Below are 23,167 nucleotides of genomic sequence, written 5' to 3'. Positions count from 1 at the left end.
GTAACTCTCAGTACTCTGCTTTCTCCTCAGTATTTTCTGTACAAGTTTCCTCAGGATGTCGATTCAGTCATTATTAAAGTGGTGTCTGATGCAGTCTACCCATGCTCGGTTGTCTCCGTCCAGGATATTGTGGTAAGTCTGAGCAGAGACGGATAAGGAGCTGCCTGCTGGAGCTCTGTGTCCTGCTGTGAGGAGGTCTGTGTCCCAACAGAGAGAAAAGTGCTAGGAGGGCTTCACCCTAGTGTGGTGGTAATGAAGGGAGCCCCTGAAAGAGGAATGAAAATCCTGTGGGAAGGAGGCAAAGACAGATGCTGAGTTCAAGCTGTTCCTCTCCAGCCTGTCCATAGGGCTTTTGTTATATTCCCCTCATGGGGTTTAACACCATGTCTTGTGACATGGGTCTGTCTCTCTGTGGAGTGGTGTTGGATGGGATGCTGGTGGCTGAGGGAGGGGACAGTGCTGTTCCCTTGACTGTCCCCTGGCTCAAGGCAGCATGGGGAACTTCTGATTTCCAGACATGAGATCTCTCCTTTCCAATTTGATTTCCTCTCTCCGTAATTACTGATCCCCTTTCCTGGGAAGGGAAGAAGAGAACAGTTGTTCCCTGCCATGGAGGTTGGCTATCACTCGTAGCTGGGAAATAGCCCCATATTTCTCTTCCTTTCCCACCTCCCTGAATGATGCAGGGACCTGCAGTGTGGGAGCAGCAAGATGGTGACAGAGGTGCAAGATGCCTCAGCTACTGGCTCTGAAGTCTTGGCAGTCACCTTTAATACCTGGGGTGAGGAGAGAAATGGGTAATGTCAAGTCCTGCTCACATCCCTGTGTTTGAATGGTAGAAGGGCAGGAGGGGAGACTGTGACAGGTGATTTTTGAACCTGTCAGGTATTAAGAGTACTGGGAAGGAGTAAAATGAGGGCAAGCACTTGGCATATAGTACAGACTGCAAAGCGTGACACAACCAATGTACAGCTGAGTGTATGCCCTGCCCTATGGGAATTGTGGAGTGATCAATCTGGCTGAATCCTCTTCTGGGATTAAACTGCAGCCTTCTTGTGAGAATGCTGAGATCAGTGAGTGCAGGCCACACTGGTGTCTTCAGAGCAGCTTTTCTAACTTCTGAATGGGTCCTTGTTGTTTTGTTCCCTTTGTCACCCCAAGCAGGGCCTTTTCCTGCTGTTCTGGACTGTCTGTTCTCCTGTTGGCTCCCTGTGAGATTAGTTTGGATTTTGTCCCTGGTTTAACCCTTAGTTGTGTCTGTTTCAGTGCCCAGTGTATGACCTCGACCATAATGTGGAGTTCAACGGTGTTTACCAGTCTATGACAAAGCAGGCAGCCATAACGGTGCAGGTGAGATGCTGATTTTTGTCCCAGTGTTGGGTTTTCTTCAGTGGCTTGTCCTGTGCATCCCTAGTTTTATTTTTTTGATTCTGGTATGGCTGTGATCCTTTGTTTTTATTAGATCAGCTGATATCAGTAGAAGAAGAGTTGTTACCTTTTACTACAAAACCTTGTTTATGTTTGCTTAGGTAGGTGTGTTATGTCTTAGGTGCTGAGGCTCTAGATCAGAGTGGCTGCAGTCAGGTGTCTTCTGTTCAAACCTTGGCTCTTCTACCACTGAGTGGTGGTGGTAGGGCCTTATAGTGAGCAAAGCTTAGGTAGATGGTTTGTGCTAATTAAAATAAGTAAATAAATGCATTAGCATTGGTTTGCTTGTACTGGGGCACTGTTGTACTGCATACTGATGAACTCAGCTTATTGTCAGCAAGGATGAGGGGAGCATCCCCAGAAGCCAAGCTCTGTCCAGAACAGGCAGGTCTCTGTAAAGCTGGTGCCTGTGTTGCAACTAAAACCTGATCTCTGGCCCTGTGGAGATCATCACCTCTGCTTTGCATTGGAGGGAGAGGCTGCTTCACTTCTCATGGATTCTGTCGTCTTCTGTCCTCCCATGCAGAGAAAGGACTTCCCAGGTGAGCAGTTCTTTGTTGTATTCGTCATCAAACCGGAGGATTACGCCTGTGGGGGTTCTGTGCCTTCCTCCATTCATGGTAAGTTGCGCTGGGAGGTGGATTTGGTTGCTGCATCCAGGTGGTGGAGCAGCAGGAGTCCTTGGGGACCTTCCTGTGGGATGACACAGGATGGTCATATAGCTCTAGCTTATCAAGGTAGCTGTGAGGAAGAGTAAAGTATAAACTTAATATTGTTGGGTAGGTTAAAAGTCTTGATCAACCCTGGAAGTGGCTGGCTAGTACAGCACCTGGCTTGCAGGGGTTGTGTGCTCTTCTGAGGAGTCACTGGTGTCTTGGGAGATACTGGAGACACCCAAGCAGTGCTGCTTACAGCTTTTTGGGTTTTTTTGCTACTGCTGTATTGTCCCCTGCCTGCATGGAAGCCCAGATGGCAGTTCCTGCAGAGAGCACCTTCTCCAACTGTTATCTTGGGATCTATGACAGCCTCCCAACTTGGGGGCAGCAGGAAAAACTAGTAATTTTTTGGGCAATATTCTTAGGAGAGACTTGTTCTAGTACCTTTCCCAGCCAGAAAACACCGTTTCCACCTCCTGGGCAGTGGTAAAAGCAAAGCCTCCACCACTCATGTGGTAGATGAAACTGGAGTGGGGGGAGTGCAGCTGTCCCTGTGGCAAGCTGCAGCCCATTTCAGACCAGGGACGTTCCTATCCTCAAAGCTGGATGGCTTCCTCCCTGTAGGAGAAGCAACACTGCAACCAACAGATATACTGGGCTCCCCCAATTCTCACCCTAAACAAGAATTGTCACCTTCCAGGTGTCTTTCTCTTATCCTAAAGCTGTCAGCAGAGCTGTACTGGCAGGATGTGCTAAGCCCTGCTGAAACATAACAAGACTCTAGCATGGCATCCTGCACAGAAGTGTTTTGCTAGCAGAGTTTTGGCCAAAGGCAAAAATGGTGTCCCAGTATTTGTAGTGACAGAAACTACCCTTTGGGGACTAGATGAATAGGAGATGAGATGCCTGTGGGGTTCAGGCATCCAGACTTGAGCAATGTATGGAAGACTCAAGCAGGGATTTCTAGTCTGAAAAACAGGCTGTGGATAGAGGGGAGGTGGGAGAAATATATGGAAAAGGCTCTACATAGACAAGTCTGCAAAAGGTTTAGAGCAAAACCACACACAGATTTTAGTGAAAAGCCAGACTGGTGTTTTTGCAAGTGCAGAGAACTGAGATAAGAGCCAGAGATCACTAAAGTTTTGTTTGTTTTTTTATTTTTTTTTTCCTACATTTGCTGTACACTTTGCATCTCCCAGGGAATGTCAACCGTACCTGGAACCTGCAGCGGATGAAGAACCTTCAAGTGACGATTGTGCCCTCTATTAAAAGTCAGTATCTTTGTGGAGAGCAATGCAGCTTTATGGGGGGACTTGGCAGTTCTGTGTAGGAAGGCATGACTGGGCTGGCAGCCCTCTGGGATGGTGCAGAAAGCGCCAGCAGAGGAGTCAAAACCATTGCAGCCCTGGTCCCTTCCAGGAGGTGGTGTGTGACACAGGGTGGTCTCATGGGCACACCAGCTAGCACTGGGGGTGAAGAAACAGGGGGAGACCTTGCAACAGGTTCTGGTGATTCTTCTTGAAGAAAGCAGATGGGTCTTGAAGGACTGTGTGGGGCTGGGCATTGTCACCAGATAGTGTTGGGAAGAGCAGGACAAGGAGTGCTGGCTTTGAGAGGGGCTGTCCCTGGTCTCTGAGCTGACTGATGCCTTCTCTTTCCTCAGAGTCTGTTTATGTCCAGGCCATGTTCTTCAGCTTCCTGAGTTTCCTCTCCTTTTACCTGGGCTCAGTGGTGGTTGCTTTTGTGCACTATATCAGGTGAGTCGAGGGGTTTTACAAGAACAGCCTTTCTGTTTTTCTTGATCCTCAGAGATGCCTCACCCTGCAGTGAATTCAGGGCAAGTGGGGCAGCAAGCATCTGAACAGAGCAGCCAAACAAGTCCATGACTACTCAGTGGCTTCTACTGACCATCAGCCAGAAAACTTTTCTTTCTCTGCTGTGGGGATCATGGCAATGATGAAAACCTAAGGCTCTGCCCTATAGCTTTGGTAGTGCTTTCCTTATATGAGGACACTGGGTGGCAGGTGGGAATTGTGATGGGGCCAGTCTGGGATATGGGGTGCCAGAGCATTGGGGAACCAAGATACTTCCCAGGGTGCTGGACCGAGTACTGCAATAAGTGGCAGTGACCCAAATAAGGCCTTGGAGTCCCAAGAGTGCTGGTTTCCTTCCTGACCTGCCTCCCCTGCCCCAGACCTTGATGTCTGGGCTTGTGTTGAGGGGAATATCTGCATCTGAGGTGAACTTGGGCCCAGCTACCGTGACAGGCTGCCCTTGGGGGCAGGGGGAGAAGCAAAACTCTTCCCAGTTACCCAAGGGTTCCCTGTTGCTTACTGGAGGTGATCTTGAAGTCCTCTTGAGTAAGAGCAGGACTGGAGGGGCAGGAAGGGAACAGCAGCCTAAAAGGGAGGTAAGATTTGCTGCTGTAGGGCGGGTAACTATTAGCACAGGATGAGAGCCCTGGTGGGGCACCAGGCAGGTGCTCTTAAGGTGCTGGGAATGGTGGAGTTTGTTGGGATCCGTTACTGCTGCCTGTGTAGGTAGTGACAACAGTTAAGTGAATCCTTTGTCCAAACTGTGGAAGCTTGAGAGTAGGGAGGCCCCTTCAACACTCTTCCCTGCCCTACTGGGCAACGGTTGGCATGAGAAGAGCCATATAAAGCTTTCAGCAAATAGCAGGTTGTTTTTGTGGGAACCACACTTACCAGCTAGCTCCTCAGACTGAATGTGGCAGAGTTTTCAGCTGCTTCAGAAGAGGGGATCTTAAAAGTTTGGTGCTCTGAAACAAAGCAATTTCAAGATGACTTAACTTCAAGACACATATGAAACAACATTTCTTTGGAACAATTCAATGAAATTACTTAGTTGTGTGTGTGTGTGCTCTTTTTTGCTGTTATTTTTTGCTTTGTTGTGAGCATATGTTTGTTTTTTTTCTTACCCTCCCTAGCTTGGCACCTGCACTGAAGGAGGTGGTATTAGCTTCTTAAGCATCATGCTGATGTGTGCCTCTAGCTCCTGCTGCCCTTTCAGTAGATTCTTATGCGCTTGGTCCCCTGAATGGGGGAGTTTGGTTTGGGAAGGTGGTCTGAGAGTCTCTCCCAACATGCAGTGCAGGATGGGACGGTCATGTAACCTGTTGTCCTGTGTCTAGTGGATAATTGAGGGGGTAAAAAAGACCTCCGTTGCTTTGGAAATCTGAGAGGTGGACAGCAGGCAGTCATGGCTGAGCCATGCCTAGTCTAAACAGTATTTTCTTTGTTCCTTTTTGTTGGGTTTTTGTTTGCTTGTTTTTTAGAGCTTGCACCATGTTTACCTGTTGGTGTCCTAGATAATCTTGCCATGGTTGGCAGGTGATGGGGTTTGTTGGCTATCTCATGAGTGCTGCCTGTTCTTTTTCAGGGTTCGGAGGAAGGCTTCATCTGGGAGATTGAGTCCTGAGGATGGTAAGGTCTCCTGTTGTGTGACAGCTTTAAGTGAACAGCACAGGTCCCAGGCCAGGCAGGGGACAGACTGTCAGTCAAGTACTTTCTGTCCCTTCAAGCCTTCTTCCCTGTACCTGTACCACATAGTCTCTGGTGCTGATGAAAGATGTTAGAGCTTTCTCTCTGCCCTCACAAGAAGAGGGCATTTGAAGCAGGCTCCCCTGAAGCTGGTCCTGACCCCTGCCCTGAGGAGCTGGCTTCTAGAGGTGTGTAGGGAGGGCAAGTCTTGGCTAGACCTGACTACACACTAATGTTACTGCTGCCAAGTCTGTTCCTTTCTGAACAGAGGACTTTCAGTTTGTCAGCTCTTAGGCTTTAAGATTTCCTCTGCCTGGTTTAAGCATGGAGTCTTTAATTATTTAATTTAAATTTAAATTTGTTTTTAACTGGGAGTTGCAGACAACCAATACAACTAACTAATACAGTTAGGTAGTGGTGTTTGTGTTATTTACTTTGGTATTGGATTCAGTTTACTTTATGCTGCACCCACATTTCAACACACTGCAGATTTCTGCATTATAAAAACTTAGCTGCATCTAAGAGGCTACCATTGAAAGATGGAAATTTTTATCATGTTTAGGGCGGGGGCATTGGGAGTTTCTGCTTTCTGGAGAAGTGTGGATTGCTGGCCATTTCATTTTGTCTAAATATTTAGTGCCTGCAAAGTAGTTCAAAGCATTGGTCTGAGGATAAAGCCATCATCATTTGTATCTCTTCCCTGGGGAAAGGGAGGACGTTATGTTTTTACAGCATTGAAAAGTTCTTGGTGTGTTCCCTTTTTTTAATCCCCAGCTTCTTCAGTCTCTCCAGTCTGCTACTTACCACCAGATAAGCATACTAGTATAACTGAGCTGTGCTTAAAGGATCAGCAGTGGAACTTCACTCTGACCTGGCATTACTTGAGTTAATATTTCTGCCAAGGACCTGGGGGCATTTGGCTTCTCAGGAGTGGCTTCTTCAGCCACTGAGATCCACATAGGCATCCCTGTGTGTGGAATGTGTGTGAAAGGTTTTCTCCACAACGACATGAGCAGGGGACTGTAAAAATGTGCTTAAAAATATTCTAATTTTAAGTCATTTGGAATGGATCCTGCTGTGAGACAACAGCAGGTCTTGGGGCACTGGAGAAATGGGAAGGGCCTGTGTGTTGGGGAGTCTGGGGAAGCTGAAGGGACCTGGCCGAGGCCCTGGAACAGCTCCAGGGTGGTGACAAGGGATCACTGTCTAAGGCAAGGAGGCACAGTCTCAGCCGGGTGAGACCAGAAGCCCCAGGGAGTGCTGCTGGTGCTGCAGCTTGAGAGTTCAAGTGCTGAAGGCAGCTTAGAAGCTGCTTTCCAAGCTGCCCTGGCAAGAGGTGGAAGTTAAATTCTGGTTCTTGGGAAGTTCCCAAAGAATCTGCAGGGTACAGATGCTGTGCTTAACACAGACCCGGAGGGCAGAGAACTGGGTTCCTGGGCAGGGAGGATTGTTGAACAGTATCCCTGTGAAAGGACAGAGGAGTGCAGTTCCTTCAGAGTTTACAGGTTTCCTCCCAGAGGCACCTGCTCCATCTGTGACCTGTCCTCTCCCTTGTACTCTATGCCACCTTCACAGAGTCCTTTCCTCTGGGGAGGAACCACGTCCCACCCTTGTGTTGCTTCTTTCTCTATTGTGTCTCTTCAGGGTGTGTGTCTGACTGATGCCTATAAAATGGTAACTAGCATCTTCCCTGTCATAGAATCATAGAACAGTTTGGGTTGGAACGGACCTCTAAAGGTCATCTAGTCCAACCCCCCTGCAACGAGCAGGTACATCTTCAACTAGATCAGGTTGTTCAGAGCCCTGTCCAACCTGACCTTGAATGTTTCCAGGGATGGGGCATCTACCACTTCTCTGGGCAACCTGTTCCAGTGCTTCACCACCCTCAGCGTAAAAAATTCCTTCCTTATCTAGTCTGAATCTACCCTCTTTCAGTTTAAAACCATTACCCCTTGTCCTACCACTATAGGCCCTTACTAAAAAGTCTGTCCCCATCTTTCTTGTAAGCCCCCTTTAAGTATTGAAAGGCCGCAATAAGGTCTCCCTGGAGCCTTCTTTTCTTCAGGCTGAACAACCCCAACTCTCTGGGCTTTCCTTCATAGGAGAGGTGTTCCATCTGTCCTCCAGATCACCCAGGGCACACTAGCTTTCTCTCAATTTTTTTTCTTCTCTTCCCACCCACTGGAATTTCTCTTCCTCCGAAGTACCCCTGGGTCTTGCCTTCTCCATCACTCCCCTTTCCTTTCCCCTTACCCACCAAGAAGGTGTGGATGGAGGTGCAGAGCAATCTGTCTCTGCCTGTTGTCTTTGAATATCCTGCAACTCCATGTGCCCCTTTGCTCCTGTCACCCATCTTATGCCTGGATTCTGTGGTTAATTTTTTTTTTAATCCTGTGGGACACCTCCCGTTGCCAGGCTGCAATAAGGTTGCTTGGCTTTAAATACTATCCCATGTCCTGCAGCCCTTTGCTGCTGACTGGCCACGTGATGTTACGAGGGTGAAGCTTTACAAGCAGCTGGACCTGTCTCTCTATTTGGCACCACTGGAAGATGTGGTCCTGCTCTTGCTCCCTCCCTTTTGGGGAGATGGGTGTTTGACCCGTCTGTGAGGGGGTTCAGCTGGCTGTGTTTCCTGACGTGTTTGTCTGCTGCCAGTTCAGCAGCTGAGCCCAACCACAGAGGGATCAAACAGGTACCAGGCAAAAAGAGAGAATGTGAAGCCAGGTGGGGGAAGTCCCAGTGCAACCTGACTGGGAGGTGCAGCCCTCGTTGCTTCAGATGTGTGGGCAGGAGGCAGGGACTTCCCAGCCCTCAAAGGCTTGCCCCTCTTGTCATCAGCACAAGATCGTGACCGCTCTTTTGCACAGAGCGCTTTTGCTTTCTCCTTGCTTGGTTAAAAGTATGTAGCAGTTGTCTTGCCAAAGGCTGTCTATGACCCTTCCAGGGATAACTGGAGGTAGCAATATTTGAATAGGTCAATGTGTGAGGAGGGGAAGAAGAATTAGAAATTCATGAGGGTGCTCTGAATATTGTGAGACTTGCTCTAGAATTTGCCAAGTCTTGCAGCCCCATAATGTGATTCCCTACAGGGTGCTGGAGGGAGGCTCGTACTTTTGTGAGTCAAACTGGCAGCCTGTGTGGGGAGGCTGAAGGGAATGGATTTGCTTCATGTTGCAAAGCAAGGGTTTCCCTTTTGCACAGTATGCTCTAGAGGGAGACTGCCATCTGTTTGCAGAAATGCTGCTTTTTCCCAAGCCCCTCCAGCTCTTCAAGCTGTTTGTATTCACCTCGGAGATGTGTTTTGAAGCACTGACATGAAACTAACTGTCCCTTTTGGGTCTGTTTCCATCGCAGGATCTGGGATTATGACGTCTTCGCACCCCATCACAGCCAGCACCCCTGAGGGAAGCAGCTATGGTGCTATTGGTACAGTATCTTCCAGAACTGGGGGCACAGGGAGGGTTCTGCCTGGGGCAGGGGAAGGCACTTTAAGGTGCTTTAAAGCCAGAAGGGAATAAAGCTGCTTGCAACTACTTAAAAAAAAATCGCAGGTTGGGGGAGGTTCAGGTTGCACTTTAGGGCAAAACATCTACATCAAAAAGGTGGCAAATCTCTGGAAGAGGTGCCCGGAGAGTCTCTGTCTTTGGAAATGTTCGTCTTGCCTAGACAAAGCCACAGTCACCTGATAAGTGTTGGTGACAATGCTGCTTCAGGCAGGAGGTTGACTAGGGACTGACAACCGTCCCTTCCAACCAAGCTTTTAGGAGTCTGTATTAGCTCATCAAACCTGCCTTTAGACAAAAGCATGCCTTTCACTGGAAGGCTGAAGGGTTGTGTGCCGCAAGGCAAGACAGAATCGGAGCTTTTTGCAGTCCAGAGGTTTCATTAGGGGAGAAATAATGTCATGCTGTCAACGGGTGCCCTGGCAGCAGAGGAGGGAAAAAACCCTCCAACGGTCCTGCTAATCTGAGACGATGGGAAATGCCTTCCTTTGCCAGAGTATTTCTTAGTCTCCTTACAACAGTTTTCCCTCTGTGGAAGGACTGGTATTGAATAGCTCATTGCTGTGGACTTTTGGGCATAATCCTTGAATTTGGCAGCTTGGGGACCCAGGTTACAGGGTGAGGTGGTGCAGGTCCAAGGCAGTGTGAGGCAGCTGCTCAAATGAGAGAGGAGAGCAGCTCTGTGTAATTTTTGGTCCCAGCTCAGGATGTATTTGCTAACCATGGTGTAAAGACAGCCCTGACACTCCAGATGTCACCCAGTTGTTGGACTATGAAGGTGTGATATCTCTGAATGCTTGACAAAGAAACACAGAACTGATATTTCATGAGGTTTGGGAAAAATTCAGGAGGATTTAAGTCCTGGAATAGAGTTGAGGCTTCAGCACCACCCTACTCCCCCTCCCCAATTCCCAAGGAAATGCTTTAAAAGCATTTGGGAAATGAGGAAGAAACTTGTGTTCTGCTCATGCCAGTATGGGCAGTGGGCTGGCTGGGAGCTTGGCTGTGGGAAGTGCAGGCAGGTCCTGCTGATCTGCAGGTGGTGGGTACTGTGCATGCAATGGGAGCAAAGCTGATGCTCTGCCTGCGTTGAAAAATTGACTTTCTTCCTCTTTGTCTTTTGTTCTACAATATTTTTAGAAAAGCTTATATATAAACCTTATAGAAAATCTGGAGATTAACTAGGTCAGCCTGTTTCTGACCCCTGAACAGTCTGCTTTCACTAGAGCTTTTTGGCTTGTCTCAGACTTCCAGATTTCAGAGCCCGGGCTAGTAAAGAGTAGAAAATATTAGAGATGAAAAGTAGTAGAACAAAAGCAGGAGAAAAACCAAAATGCTGCAGAGGAGGGAAGATGGTCCTTGAAAGTGCTCTTAGTTGATATCTGAGACTTTTAGGAAGGTGTTTGATCATGGAAAAATTTGTTCCCTGAAATGGCCGTATCAACTTGTCCCAGCAGATTGCGGCTGATATCTGGGGCAGCTTTCTTGTTGCTGTGCATAGAGGGATTTAACCTTTACCCTGCCTATTTCCTTCTCCCCGCTCTGCTCCAGACGAGTCAGGCTCCAGTGGTGGACATCAGTTGTCTTCCCCTGAGCGTGGACCACCAGCTGGTTCTGACACAGACAGCTCTGTGGAGGAGGAGAGCGACTTCGACACCATGCCGGAAATTGAAAGTGATAAGAACGTCATCCGCACTAAGGTATGGCTGGCGTTGCAGCTGTGGCTGTGATGCTGGGCCATGGACACATCTGGGCCAGGACCAGCACTAGTCACTTGCCAGGGTTTTTAAGTTTCCGCTTCCCTTTTAGGTAGATTTAATCTAATAAAGCCAAATGTGCTTCTTAGTGCTTTTTCAGAGTCTAGAAAGTTTTTCTGCTGTGCTAAGTGTGCTGCTGAAATGAGTGATTTAATACAGAAAATCAGAATGTACTGGGGACTTCTGAGAAAGGAGGAAGAAGCCCAGAGTGTCCCAGAAGGCCCAACGAGGTGGGAGAGCATAGGGAGAAAATAATGTGCAATAGTAGGTAGTTATCTGGTATGAGTAGTGTGACTGCAGTGGATGTACAGAGGAGCTTTAAGCTAGCAGCTTTCAGACTGCCTCCTTTTGTCACCCTGCGCTGCTCCATGTGGTCAGAGCCGGTCCTGGAGGTCAGAGGGTTTTGCCGAACTCATCCCCCACAGAATCAAGGGACACAACGGGCTTGCTGTGTAAAAAATGGTCCAAATAGCACCAAGCTGCATATTGTCCAAATACGTCAAGATCTTCTACTGGCTTCTGTAGTCTTCATTAAGTTTTTTCTGTTTTCCTTCCTCTTTCCCCACCCACTAATGTTTTAGGTGTTCCTCTATCTATCAGACCTGTCCAGGAAGGACCGAAGGATTGTCAGCAAAAAATACAAAATCTATTTCTGGTAAGGATAAGACAAACTGGTAAGGCCCAAGCTCTGGACCCAGTCTCTGGTTGTGGAGTCTGTCCACATGCCCTTCTTCTGAACCACGCTTTAGACCTGAGGGTATTCTTTGAGCCATGCTGTTACACATTCTGACCCTATTCCAACTAATAACTGCAGATCCCACGTACCTCAAATAAGGATATTTGTGGACCAGTGCACACATGATCCTGGCAATGGATTCTGGTTTGCATAATTGCTTTAAAGAGTGGTAACAACTGGTGTGCTGGAACATACTGGGAAAGGGGAGAAATTGGCACTTAAATAAATGAGCTTGTGGTCCACATCCTGGCTTTTCTTGTGCCCTTAGCATTTGCCTCCTATTTGCATTAACACGTTTGCTCTTCTGCTTCAGGAGATCATAACCAGAGGTATAAAGCTCTGGCTGGGAGAGCAGGGTCTGTGTCCTTAGACACTGAGGTGTACACATTCCTCCCCGAGCACCGTGAGGCTCGTCCTGGGTGTACACCAATTGTTTTGGTGTGTGTAACTGCTGCTGCTGTCTCCTCTCTGCAGGAACATCATCACCATCGCAGTGTTTTATGCCCTGCCAGTCATCCAGCTCGTCATCACTTACCAGACGGTGCGTTGGGCTCTGTGTGGCTGTCCCCTTGTGCTTGGGTACTCTTGCTTTTAAACTTGCTCTGTGGTTGCATGGTGTAAGGATGATAGTTGCAGTGAAACTGGGATCACCCAGGAATCCTGCTCTGTCTGAGGGGCAGTTTACCTTAGCTGCTGTCTCTGCACCATGTGTTGAGTGTTGCTACTGGCTTGGCTGTAGCACAGGAGTGCAGCTGTTTCGCTGCTCATCTGATTCCTCATGTGGGGTCTGTTTCATTTTAGAGGCAGAAGGAATCTGCTGTTATCTCTAAAAGACAACTGAAAGCAAGTAGGGTTTGCTGTGATACGAGTGATTTCTCCTCCCTTCTCCCTGCCCTGCCCTTGCTATCCTGCTGTTACTTAGATATCTGCAAGCAGATCTATTAGTAGTGGGGTTGAGAGCACGCAGTATGCTTCCCCTGAAGACTGTTGTTGCGTTTGTGGCCTGTAGCAACATCTTGTCCCCCCCTAAAAGCTTCACTTGCAGATGTCAGTACTTCCCTGTGCCAGTGCTAGAGCTAGGCTGTGTCCTGGTACACCTTGTGTACATGCAGTGTTTGCATGAAGCAAACCCCTCAGAACAGAGAGGATTTGCTAATATTGGGTCTCCCACCTCCTCTCTGACCAGGTAGTGAACGTGACAGGCAATCAGGACATCTGCTACTACAACTTTCTGTGTGCTCATCCCCTTGGGGTGCTGAGGTGAGTGAGCCCTGCAGTCACTGCATTATTGTCTCGTGCCTCCTGACTGTTTGTGCTGTGCCCAGGTACAGCACAGGTACTCCTGTGCTCTTTTGGACACTTTCACTTGTACCCAAGGAGCAGCAGCTCTGCGAAGAGGTTCAGATCAGTCCTTTCAGTGCAGCATTTCTCTGAACTAATGTGGGAGTGCAAAGAAAGCCCAGAGCTGGGAATCTCACAGAGGAAGTGTTAAATCCACTGGGGCAGGTGAACTACTCAACCTAAAATTGTCATCCAGGGTGTAAAACTGGCAGGTGTTTGGCAGCTGCTGAGGTGGAGGATGGTGGGGGGGAGTGAAATAGATTCAGCTTATCATGGCCCAGGGTTCAGCTTCCCTGCTGCTGTGCTGCCTTTGTCTTAAACCACCTTTTTCCCTGCAGTGCCTTCAACAACATCCTCAGCAATGTGGGCCACATGCTGCTGGGCTTTCTCTTCCTCCTCATTGTGTTGCGCAGGGACATTCTCCACCGTCGGGCCATGGAGATGAAAGATGTCTATACGCTGGTAGGAAGCATGGTTGCATGAGGCTGAGTGGAGGGAGGAAAGACAGGGAGAACTTGAAAACCAGAGTGATACACAGTGGGTTACCACTTGCCTTCCTTGCTGGAGGATTGAATCCTCCTCTTTTTTCCTCCTCTGAAAAAGGGTCTAGGTGGGACGCTTATGTTCTTGCACACCCCAGTACTTTGTTGCTTGCAGTATGTCCATACTGCCATGGTGACCCAGCCTGGGTTTGTGAAGACAAGGAGATGAGTAGAGGAATGACTGCTGTGGCTGTGGCTTTTCCTCCAGTGCTCACTGTGGAGGAATTGGGAAGGAGTGTCCCAAGATGCTTTTGTTTATAGTGAGGTTTGATTTGTCTTATACAATCAAGAGTTCCTTCTTGGCACTCTTGTTGGCAAGAGGGAATAGAGCTGCCTACGATAACCCAGAAGAATTTGGCTGCCTCTAGCTCCAAAGCAGAGCTGTTTGTAGCCAGAGCTTCTGCAGTCTCTTTGGTATCTTCTGGGAGAGGATGAGGAAATCTGCAGCCCTGTGGGCAGTGGTGCCGGTGGCTTCTGGAGACAAACAGCTCTGTTTTCACTGGCTTGGTAGCAAGTAAAGGCCTTAGCAGTTTTAATAGTCTGTGCTTATGGTTTTCAGATAAGATCTCAGCTAGACTGAGATGGAGATGCCTTCTCACCTGGGCTGATGGGCTCTGCTCCTCAGGTGCTTTTAACCTCCTACTGACCACAAGAGCAAGGCTGCTATTCTGGGTCCCCAGTGCTCTCTCAATTTTGGGCAGGATGTAGTGTGGCACAAGGTACAGGACAGAGATTTTTAGTGTCAAGATGTCAGTACCAAGACACTGAGGACTTCAGCCCCCAGAAGTTTCTGTGTGATTAGCTTGGGTTTGCTGCCTGTGGATTCACCTGACTATGCAGTATGGCTAAATGCAGAGCCTATGGTTGCACACAGCACGCTCTGCTGCGCTGGTGACTGAAGGACATGCGTAGGGGTTAGGAGGGATGAAGTGATGGAGAGTGGAAGCTCACTTGTCATCAGGACAGTGAGGGTACTTACTATACAGCTCTGCTCTCTTCCAGGACTATGGGATCCCAAAGCATTTTGGTCTCTTTTATGCTATGGGCATCGCTCTGATGATGGAAGGGGTGCTCAGTGCCTGTTATCACGTCTGCCCTAATTACTCCAATTTCCAGTTTGGTAAGCTGAGTTTCCTTTCTCCTTTTGAGCTGGAGGTAGGATTTGCCATGCTCTCTCTCCTGCTGAGTTACTGGCATTTCCCGTCCCTCCACCCTTGCAAACCTCCCTGGAGTCTGCCTGTTCCAGGGCTCAGTCAGGAGGCAGTGAGGCTTTGAATGCCGGGGACTGATGCATTTCAGCCTCCTCTCCAGACCTTGGGACTCCGGTAGCGCACTGCTGGCAAGATCTCCCTTTTGAGATCTTTTGCAGCTCAGTGTTTGAAGATAGTAAATGCACACCCTGAGTGGCAGAGTGCTCAAGCCTAGGAAGCCTCTGTCTGCCATCTCAGTGGAAACTTTCCTCTGTGGGCTTCTTTGCCTTCCTGGGGAAGAGAAGGCTCAGGCAGGATCTTGCCTATGTGCGTAAATACCCAATGAGAAGGAATGAAGATGAGTGAGTCAAGCTTTTCTTGGTGGCAGAACGAGAGGCAATGGGTACAATTAAAACACAGGAAACTCTATCTGAACACAGGAAAAGACTTCCCCCCACCCCTTACCCTGTCGCCCTTTGAGGGTGGTCAAAGACTGAACAGGTTGCCCAGAGAGGTTGTGAAGTCTTCTGTGGAGATATTCAAAGCCTGACTGGACATGGTCTTGGACAACCCTCTCATAGCTGACCCTGCTTGAGCAGGGGGTGTTGGACTACACAGCCTCCAGAGATCCCTTCTAACCTCAACCGTTCTGTGATTCCCTGCCTGTTTCTGTGCTGCACTGTGGGCACTTATTTTCTGAGCCTCTTTAGTTTTTGCTGCCCCAGAGCATGGTAGATGTGCTGCAAGATGGCAAAGTACAAAGTGCTATACGACATAGTGCAGCATAAGGATTTGTGCCTGCGAGCCTTGGGTTTGGCCCTGCTGCTGCATGTCTTTATATGCACTCAGAGCAGCTTTCTCAGCCTACTGGCAGTACCTGTTTTCACTGTTTCTGTTGTGCTCTCTCCATAGACACCTCCTTCATGTACATGATCGCAGGACTGTGCATGCTCAAGCTCTACCAGACCCGCCACCCAGACATCAATGCCAGCGCCTACTCTGCCTATGCCTCGTTTGCTGTGGTCATCTGTCTGGCCGTCCTTGGAGTGGTATGGCTCCCTCTTACCTACCTGCTTCTCTGGGAAGGAGATGTGTGTGGCTGGGAACATAGCTTAAGTGGGCAAATGACTGGGGAGAGAAGCAGGGTAGGATAAGAGTGTGTTAAGCAGCTGTTAGCATTTGAATCCCCAGTGCTCTTGGGTTTTCCTCCTCCCTTCCCCTGGGCTTGCAGGGAGGGGAAAAGCAGAGCAGTTTTCTCTAGATGGGCTCGTTTTTGGGCTTTACCCACCACATGCCCTCAAGAGGAGAAATTCATGCATCCAGGTTTCTGTGACCAAGCATGCAGCTGGTCTCCTGTGGGGTGGCTCACCTTGGAGGACGGGGGTGAGGCTGGCTGACCTTCCAAGACAAGTGTCCTTTACCTAATTGCTTGTGCCTCTTTCTTCCCTGTGGAAAACTCTGTGTTGCTGGGTACAGCTCCTGCAGTTGGCCTTGCTATCTTTGGAGAGGTGCAGGGCTAGAATAGTGGCTGGGGTCTCCTGGGCAAGTTTCTGGAGTACCTGCCTATAGAAGGGCACTGGAGCAGAAGGGATCACAAGAGGGTTGCTCTTGTGCACCAGTAGTCACTGTCAGATCAGGCTGGTACAGGGCTTTGCCCGTTTGCTCATAGCATTGCGGATATTGAGCTGGGCTTGCCTGAATCCCCAACCTGTGCTTTACCTTGGAGATCTCTGCTTCTGTTTTTTTTGGAGGACTGTTTCATTTGGCAGTAACCAGGCAAAGTCCGTTGAATTCTTGCTGTGAACTAGCAGTTAGATCCCAGTGGGCTGTCAGCCCCTCACTACCACACATAATGCAGAATACCAGTTGATTGTGCGAAGGTCTCTGGGTAGGAGACTGTGGGATAAGGCATGCAGGAGCAGCTGGCGAACTTGGTACTTTCCAAGAATCTCTTGATAGCTGTGGTAGATCTGCACACCCAGGTTCAAAACACTGGGGTTTTATTATCGGATGCTGTTTCTTTTCTTGTGCGATGCTTTGAAGCTGTAGTTTCCCCACACAAGAAATGTTCAGGCAAGTGCTGTGGCCCAGGGGAGGGGAGTGTGTGGTAACAGCCTGATGCAGACCAGAGTTTCTGGACTCCTTAATGTGTAACTGAAAAATTTAAAGTTCTAATATAGCATTAACCTGCATTTGTAGGTCATTTCCAGTCCTTAAATAAAGTGAAAGAGTACAATAGGTGCAATTGCCTACAGAGCAGCTTTGTCCTTTTTCATCTACTACGGTGCGCTTATTAAAGTAACGATTGGTTCCTTGCCTGCCTTTTTAAAAATCCAGCTCCTGGCCAGAGAGCTGCTGCCCACCTCAGCAGGGAGAGCTTGCCTAGTCTGGGAGTCCCTGCATTTCTGCTCCCTGGGCCAGCTGCAGTCCTTCTAGGCTGTCATCCTTGTCTGAAGGGGCGTTCAGAAAGAACGGTCTTCTCTCCAGAAGTGCTGAGCTCCTCTTGCTTCTCTGGACTTTGTTTGGATTTATAGATGTGTTTTGGGGTTAGCAGATTTGGGAGTTTCTCTTCCACATTCAGTGAGGTTGTCTAATACCCCATGGTGACATAGAAGAGAAAAGGATCAGCCTGCTGATAACAGGGCTCAGTTTGCTTTTAATATGTCTGCTTTCAGGTGTTCGGGAAAAATGACATGTGGTTTTGGGTCATTTTCTCAATGATCCATGTTTTGGCCTCGCTGGCTCTCAGCACGCAGATCTACTACATGGGCCGCTTCAAGATCGGTAAGTGCTGTGACTGAACCATCTTGCTCTAGGGTGTGCAGGTGCCTCCTGTCCTCACCTGTGTGAGTTGCCAATGCAGCACATCTGTGAGCATGGTCCTGTGGCCTGTACTTGTGTTCTGGGTTATCCTGTCCTCTCATCCGTCTGATGCTCTTCCTGGCCTCTGAAGTCCTTGTGCTGCTGCTTCCCAGACCCATGGGAGTCAGCATGACCTGTCCGCTCTGTGGCGGCAGAAGAGCTGGGCTCTGAGGGAGCCTGCCCTTCAGCTACAGCTCTCCCTAGCGCTGTGCTCAGAGTGGTGAGCTATGTAAAACCCTGTCATGGGGTGAGGGGGGAGAGGGTCTGGTGGGGAACCTGGCTCTTGTGCTCTGCTTACAAACATATTTCTCCTTCCTCTTCTGCTCCTGTCTGCCTCAGATGGCCCTGACTCAGGTAACTGTCAGCAGCTCTCATTTTTCTCTGTTGAACTGATTGAGCAGCGGCACAGCAGCTGGGGATGCATGGATGTGTGTGGGGAGGCAGGCTCGTGTGCCACCTGGGGTCGGCTCTTGAGAAATGAAGTCAGTTCACCAGCAGCACTGCCAGTCCTGTTCCTTGGCAGAAAGGCGGTGATATAGCACAGGAGAGCTCTGATCTTGACGCAGGAGTCTTTTCAAGCTCTGCATTTGTGGCTGAAGAGGGGCATGTGTGTGCATGTATGTTTGACTTTCCCTGCTGCCACTGATGGCTCTCCAGTGAAGCTTCTGCAATGATTTTGAGAGCAGGAGTGCCTGGAGTGCGCTCCACCCCTCTGGGACTCTCTTAAGGACTGTGGGATGAGTTTCTGCTGTTTCCCTGCTCTGGCAGCTTGTTCCATGGAAGGTGCTTTTTCTCCTTCCTGCACACACCTCTCTCCTCCAGAGATGCAGTTGCAAAGCCAGCCTGTTTATGTGTACAGATGGGGCCTATTTGACTTCTGGGCAGTGCCAGTGGCAAGGGGATTTTTTTGTTTGTTTTTTAACCTGTCACTCTGGCCAAACGCCATCCACATTCTGTAGTGGCTGCCCTTGTGCTCAGCACAGACTGTTCCCAAAGGGCAAGAAATGAATCTGTGGACACCCTGACCCTCTGCAGGCTGAGTCCTCTGTTGTCAGCCAGTGGGTATCCACGTCTTTTCCCCGTAGGTATTCTGGAGCTCACTCTACTGGCTGTTCTGGCTTTTTATTACCCTCTTCTTTAGCAGACTTGGGGATATTTCGACGGGCAGCGATGGTGCTGTACACGGATTGTATCCAGCAGTGCAGTCGACCAATGTACATGGTAGGTGATTTCTCATGTCGGCACCTCCTGCAGCAATTACTCACTTTCTAGGCAATGTGCAGAGGAAAGAGTTGTGGCTATTTGAAAAGTGATGCTTCCTGCTTCCCTTCTTCCCCCTTCCCACAAATGGTCGGGTAAGTGTAGATCTCTGCTGGAGCAGTTTACCCCCCACTCTCAGGCCTCCCCTGAGCTAAGGCTTGGTGAATAAAACACCAGAGCAAAGGTGAGACAAGCATGATAGGATTTGTCTTTGCTCTTGTTCTCTGGGGGCATCTGTTCAAAGGGATGGGTATGAGGCTCTGTGCAAGCGCAGCCTCTCCGGAGAAGGTAGCAACTATTTTGGCTCTGTGGCTTAAGCAACAGCTATTGCTATTTCTACAGCACCTCAGGGCAGACAGCAAAAAAGTAAGAAACGGTAGCTGTTACCTTGTGTCCCACTGATTACTTTCTTCTTGACACACAGTGCTAATTAGGGCTTGAAGCCAAATGAAGTTTTTATCCATGAGCATCCTTTTTATTTTTTTTATTTATTTATTCTCCCATCTCTGAATAAGTGTCAGACTGAGTTTTGCAAGCAAACCTGGTGCACTCAGGCATAAAGTAAGCCTGGCCAGCCTGAAATAGCTACGTCATGAAAGCAGCTGTAAGCATAAATGTACATGCCCCACAGATGTAACCCTTCTGCCTGCTGTAGTTACAGTGCTTCCCTAGCTAATGGTGAGATGAGTGAAAAAAGGCTCTGGATATGTGCGGGATGCTAGCCAAAGCTTCCCCTACTGCCTCTTTCAAGCACGTCCTTTCTCTGTGCAATAGTTTTTCTGTAAAATGGTGGGAGGGAAGGAATCTAACTAGAAAAACAGTGGAAACAGTCAAAGGATTTGCAGGACCTCCTGAGACTGATCCTTAAGTGCTGGGCTTGTCCTTTTTTAGACGTTTAGTCTCCTTCTTGCAACACTTTCTTCAAATTTGTGAGGGCCAGAGCAGTTTCCATCTGGCAAAAGCTCCGGCAGAGCAAACTTCAGAGCCAGGTGCATGTGTGTTTGCAGGAACCAGACTCCAAATCCTCACATAATGATATCCTGAATTACTGAGGCAAAGGCCTCTTTTTGCATTTCCTTCTGCTTTCATACGATCATCAGTGTCTTCTCTTCAGGACAGGATGGTGCTGCTCATTGTTGGAAACCTGGTCAACTGGTCCTTGTAAGTAGTGGGGTGTGGTTGTCTTGCATACTTGTGCACGTGGGCAGCAGGATTCGGTATTGACACACAGGTGGTCTGAAGTGATGGGGAAATGCAGCAGTGTCTGTGCAATAGTCCTGTGCTGGGGCCTTTCTGACACGTTTTGGCAAAGAGCTGGATCCAATGAGCGCTGAATGGTAGGCAGATCCATAGGATGCAGTGCGGCACTACAGAGCTACGTGAGGCATCCCTAAGCATTTCAGCTGGTGCTCTCACGGCTTGCATCTGGGCGAGCTTGTGTAGGTCTGGCCTGGTACCGTGGTGCTGCCTTGTGCTGTACACAGGCTTCCTATGTAGCTGGGAGGTCTCTGGCGCAGCCAAGATGCAGGAGACTCGACAGACGCTCGTTAGTCACAGTCACAGAGCCTGGCTCAGCAGTAACTGCATGGATGGAGGGATCAGTTCTTGGATGAGACCTAAAATCATCGCCCCAGGCTCTTGCTTTTCACGAAAGCTGCTTCTCAGGGACATGCCTTCTGCTAAACCTACAGATCTGGGGCCAGCTCCTACTGAATGAGATGTATTTGGCCATGCGTTGGAAGCAACCCAGGGCCCTTGCCTGTCCTCTGGGGTCTCCGGTTGCTCTCAGCAGTTGACCATGGCTGAGTTTGCTCTGCCTCACTTCTCAGCAGGGAGCAAAGGCGAACGGTGCATTTCCTCCACGGAACTGGGAGGCTATGGCAGTGTTGCTGTGTCCTGTGGTCTGGGGGGAGCAGCGCATGGCGGTCAGTTTGGGGATGTACCCTGTCCCCAGTGAAAGAGGCTGTCTAATGTCCATTCTTCACTCTCTCAGTGCTATCTTCGGGCTGGTGTATCGGCCCAGAGACTTCGCCTCCTACATACTGGGGATCTTTATCTGTAACCTGTTGCTGTATCTGGCTTTCTACATCATCATGAAGGTAAAGGAGGCAGCTGTAGCTGTCCCTGGGGTGTCTGTCTCCAAAGGGAAGGGATGGGCCTCTTTTTTGGCTGCAGTGTGGGTTCCTGTGGTGCTGCGGAGGGATGTGGAGGGGCATTGTGGGGCTCAGGGTGGGACAAGGTGTTGGTGTTGGGGAGGGATGCTGTGTCTCCCTGAGGTGGGCAGCCCTTCGTGGATGCAGATGGTCCAGGCTGGTGTGTCAGCCCTATGCATGGCTCTGGCCCCGGGAATAACTCAGGGCATGTTGTGAGGCTATGTCCCTGTCTGCAGCTCCGCAGCTCTGAGAAGCTCCTGCCTATCCCGCTGTTCTGCATCGTGGCCACGGCAGTGGTGTGGGCAGCCGCCCTCTACTTCTTCTTCCAGACCCTCAGCAGCTGGGAGGTAAAGTTCCCCTTTCACTGTCCTTCTGTCCATCTCCCGTCATCTTTCCTTCCTGTTGTTCGTTTTACACAAAAAAAATACTCTGGGGAAGAGTCTTGAGCTGCTCATGGAGAGCTGAAAGGGTTTAACTCCTTCAGCAGACTGGGAAGGGAGCATGGGAGACTGTGCTGAGCCAAAAATGACTGTATGCATGCAGCTGTGGAGAGACTATTTATGACCCAGGTGATCCGGAGGTGTCTGGTCCTCACCAGGGGACAGAGGAGGAGCTGGGGATCTGAAAGCAAAACTGGACAAATCCTGACCAGTGCTGGATGGAAGACTTCTTCCTGGAGCAGATGGCCAATGGGGAATAACCTGCCTGGGGTTGCGGGGGCTCTCCATGGCCTGGGAGGCTCTTAAATCCTGGCTTGGATGCCTTCTAACAAGATACCGTCTCTATCTCCATGGAAGTGAGGGGCTTGCTGCAGGGTGGTCTGGTGGAGGCTGTGCAGCTTGTGCTATGCGGGACCTCAGATGTGGAGACCAGAGGGGTGCCCCCAGCTGTGGGTTGTGGCCCCAGATCCATCTCCAGGTCTAAGTATGACATTGCGTTCCTGCCCTGCTCTCACCACATGTCCAGCCAGCACAGCACTTTCCTGGCTCCCGCATGGAGAGTTAAGACGGGGCAATCTCCAGAGGGTCCAACGTGGCCAGCCAGGGCCCTGTGTGAGTGGATATCAGGTCCTGACACCCTGCCTGCTCCCCTAGGAGACTCCAGCAGAGTCCCGGGAAAAGAACCGGCCGTGCATCCTGCTGGGCTTCTTCGATGACCATGACATCTGGCACTTCCTCTCCGCAGCTGCCTTGTTCTTCTCCTTTCTGGTGAGTCCTGCTGAGCCTCCCACTCTGCTGTATGGCCTCACCCTCTCCTCTTCCTCCTTGTCCCTCTCTATCCGCATGGAGCTGTGGCTGCCCCAGGGCCTCACAGAAGTGCCCCAACTCCTCTGCTTGGCTCTGCCTCCAGACGTCCTTCACAGTGGGATGCTCCTTGTCAGTGGGATCAGGGATCAGTCTTCCTCCTTTGGCTTGTTGCTCCCTGTGCCTCCTAGCCTCAAATTCCCTCTGGGGCTGTGGGTTACACAGCTGTTGTGAGGCAGCTGAGGAGCTGCTGGTGTGACCAACCGTCTCACGAGTTTGTGAGGACCTCCCAGAAAGGGACCCTACTCCCTTTGACCCAGGCAGTAGGGTCACTGGTGTGGAGCTTAGCTCACTCCTGGGCTTTCCCTCACTTCCATAGTTGACTCCTGTGCTCCTCTACTTGGTACCTCTTTTCAGGCCTGATGGTCTGTGTGGTGGCAAAGGTGGAGGCGTCCCCTGCGGTGGGGTCACAGCATAGTGTTTTGGGGAAGTGGAGAGGAGACCTTAATCCTAGCTGTGCAAGGTGCAAACTGTTTGTGAAGGAGCTGCCTGGCCACGTGCAATGTCTGAGCTGTGGTCAAACAATTCCCACCCTGCTGCCTCCTGGATGATTCTTCAGAAGCTAGTGATGAGGGACCAGCTTACAAGCAGCATCTCCATCATGGTTGGGGCAGGATTACCTGCTCAGGTCCTTGGGGTACTCTAGGCAGAGCTACCTGTTAGCTGTGCTGCCAGAGTGACTTGCTGGGAGTGTCACAGAAACAAAGTTAATCTGGTACATCTGCATGGGTTGCTGTTGTGACTCCTGTACGTGCTGGAGACGTGGTCTAGGTGGAGCCCCCCTGTGATGAGATGCCATCGGGAGCTGGTCATTCTCCCCAGCTGTGGGCTGGCCAGCAAGAACTGAAGCTGCCTCGTGCTTTCCTCCTCAGGTCCTGTTGACCCTGGATGATGACCTGGACGCAGTGCGCAGGGACAAGATCCCAGTGTTCTGA

The 23,167-nt window shown here is 49.8% G+C and overlaps 1 protein-coding gene across 1 annotated transcript in view; it reads left to right on the top strand.

Moving 5' to 3' along the window:
* The window catches only part of SIDT1 (SID1 transmembrane family, member 1), a 51,438-nt gene extending 28,271 nt beyond the window's left edge, over positions 1-23,167 (top strand). The window contains exons 5-25 of the mRNA XM_009330224.1: positions 31-132; positions 1,267-1,350; positions 1,955-2,048; positions 3,284-3,355; positions 3,748-3,841; positions 5,484-5,527; positions 8,939-9,010; positions 10,639-10,787; positions 11,426-11,499; positions 12,055-12,121; positions 12,767-12,840; positions 13,260-13,383; positions 14,466-14,583; positions 15,566-15,702; positions 17,329-17,437; positions 18,660-18,736; positions 19,890-19,936; positions 20,769-20,874; positions 21,165-21,275; positions 22,023-22,136; positions 23,105-23,167. Coding sequence (XP_009328499.1) covers positions 31-132; positions 1,267-1,350; positions 1,955-2,048; positions 3,284-3,355; positions 3,748-3,841; positions 5,484-5,527; positions 8,939-9,010; positions 10,639-10,787; positions 11,426-11,499; positions 12,055-12,121; positions 12,767-12,840; positions 13,260-13,383; positions 14,466-14,583; positions 15,566-15,702; positions 17,329-17,437; positions 18,660-18,736; positions 19,890-19,936; positions 20,769-20,874; positions 21,165-21,275; positions 22,023-22,136; positions 23,105-23,167 — 1,932 coding nt within the window. The remainder of the gene's footprint in view (positions 1-30; positions 133-1,266; positions 1,351-1,954; positions 2,049-3,283; positions 3,356-3,747; positions 3,842-5,483; positions 5,528-8,938; positions 9,011-10,638; positions 10,788-11,425; positions 11,500-12,054; positions 12,122-12,766; positions 12,841-13,259; positions 13,384-14,465; positions 14,584-15,565; positions 15,703-17,328; positions 17,438-18,659; positions 18,737-19,889; positions 19,937-20,768; positions 20,875-21,164; positions 21,276-22,022; positions 22,137-23,104) is intronic.

The sequence above is a fragment of the Pygoscelis adeliae genome, unplaced genomic scaffold (genome assembly GCF_000699105.1).
Source record: "Pygoscelis adeliae isolate BGI_AS28 unplaced genomic scaffold, ASM69910v1 Scaffold120, whole genome shotgun sequence".
NCBI classification, from domain to species: Eukaryota; Metazoa; Chordata; class Aves; order Sphenisciformes; family Spheniscidae; genus Pygoscelis; species Pygoscelis adeliae.
Note: the sequence above shows the minus strand (reverse complement) of the source record. Positions and strands in the feature narration are given on the sequence as shown.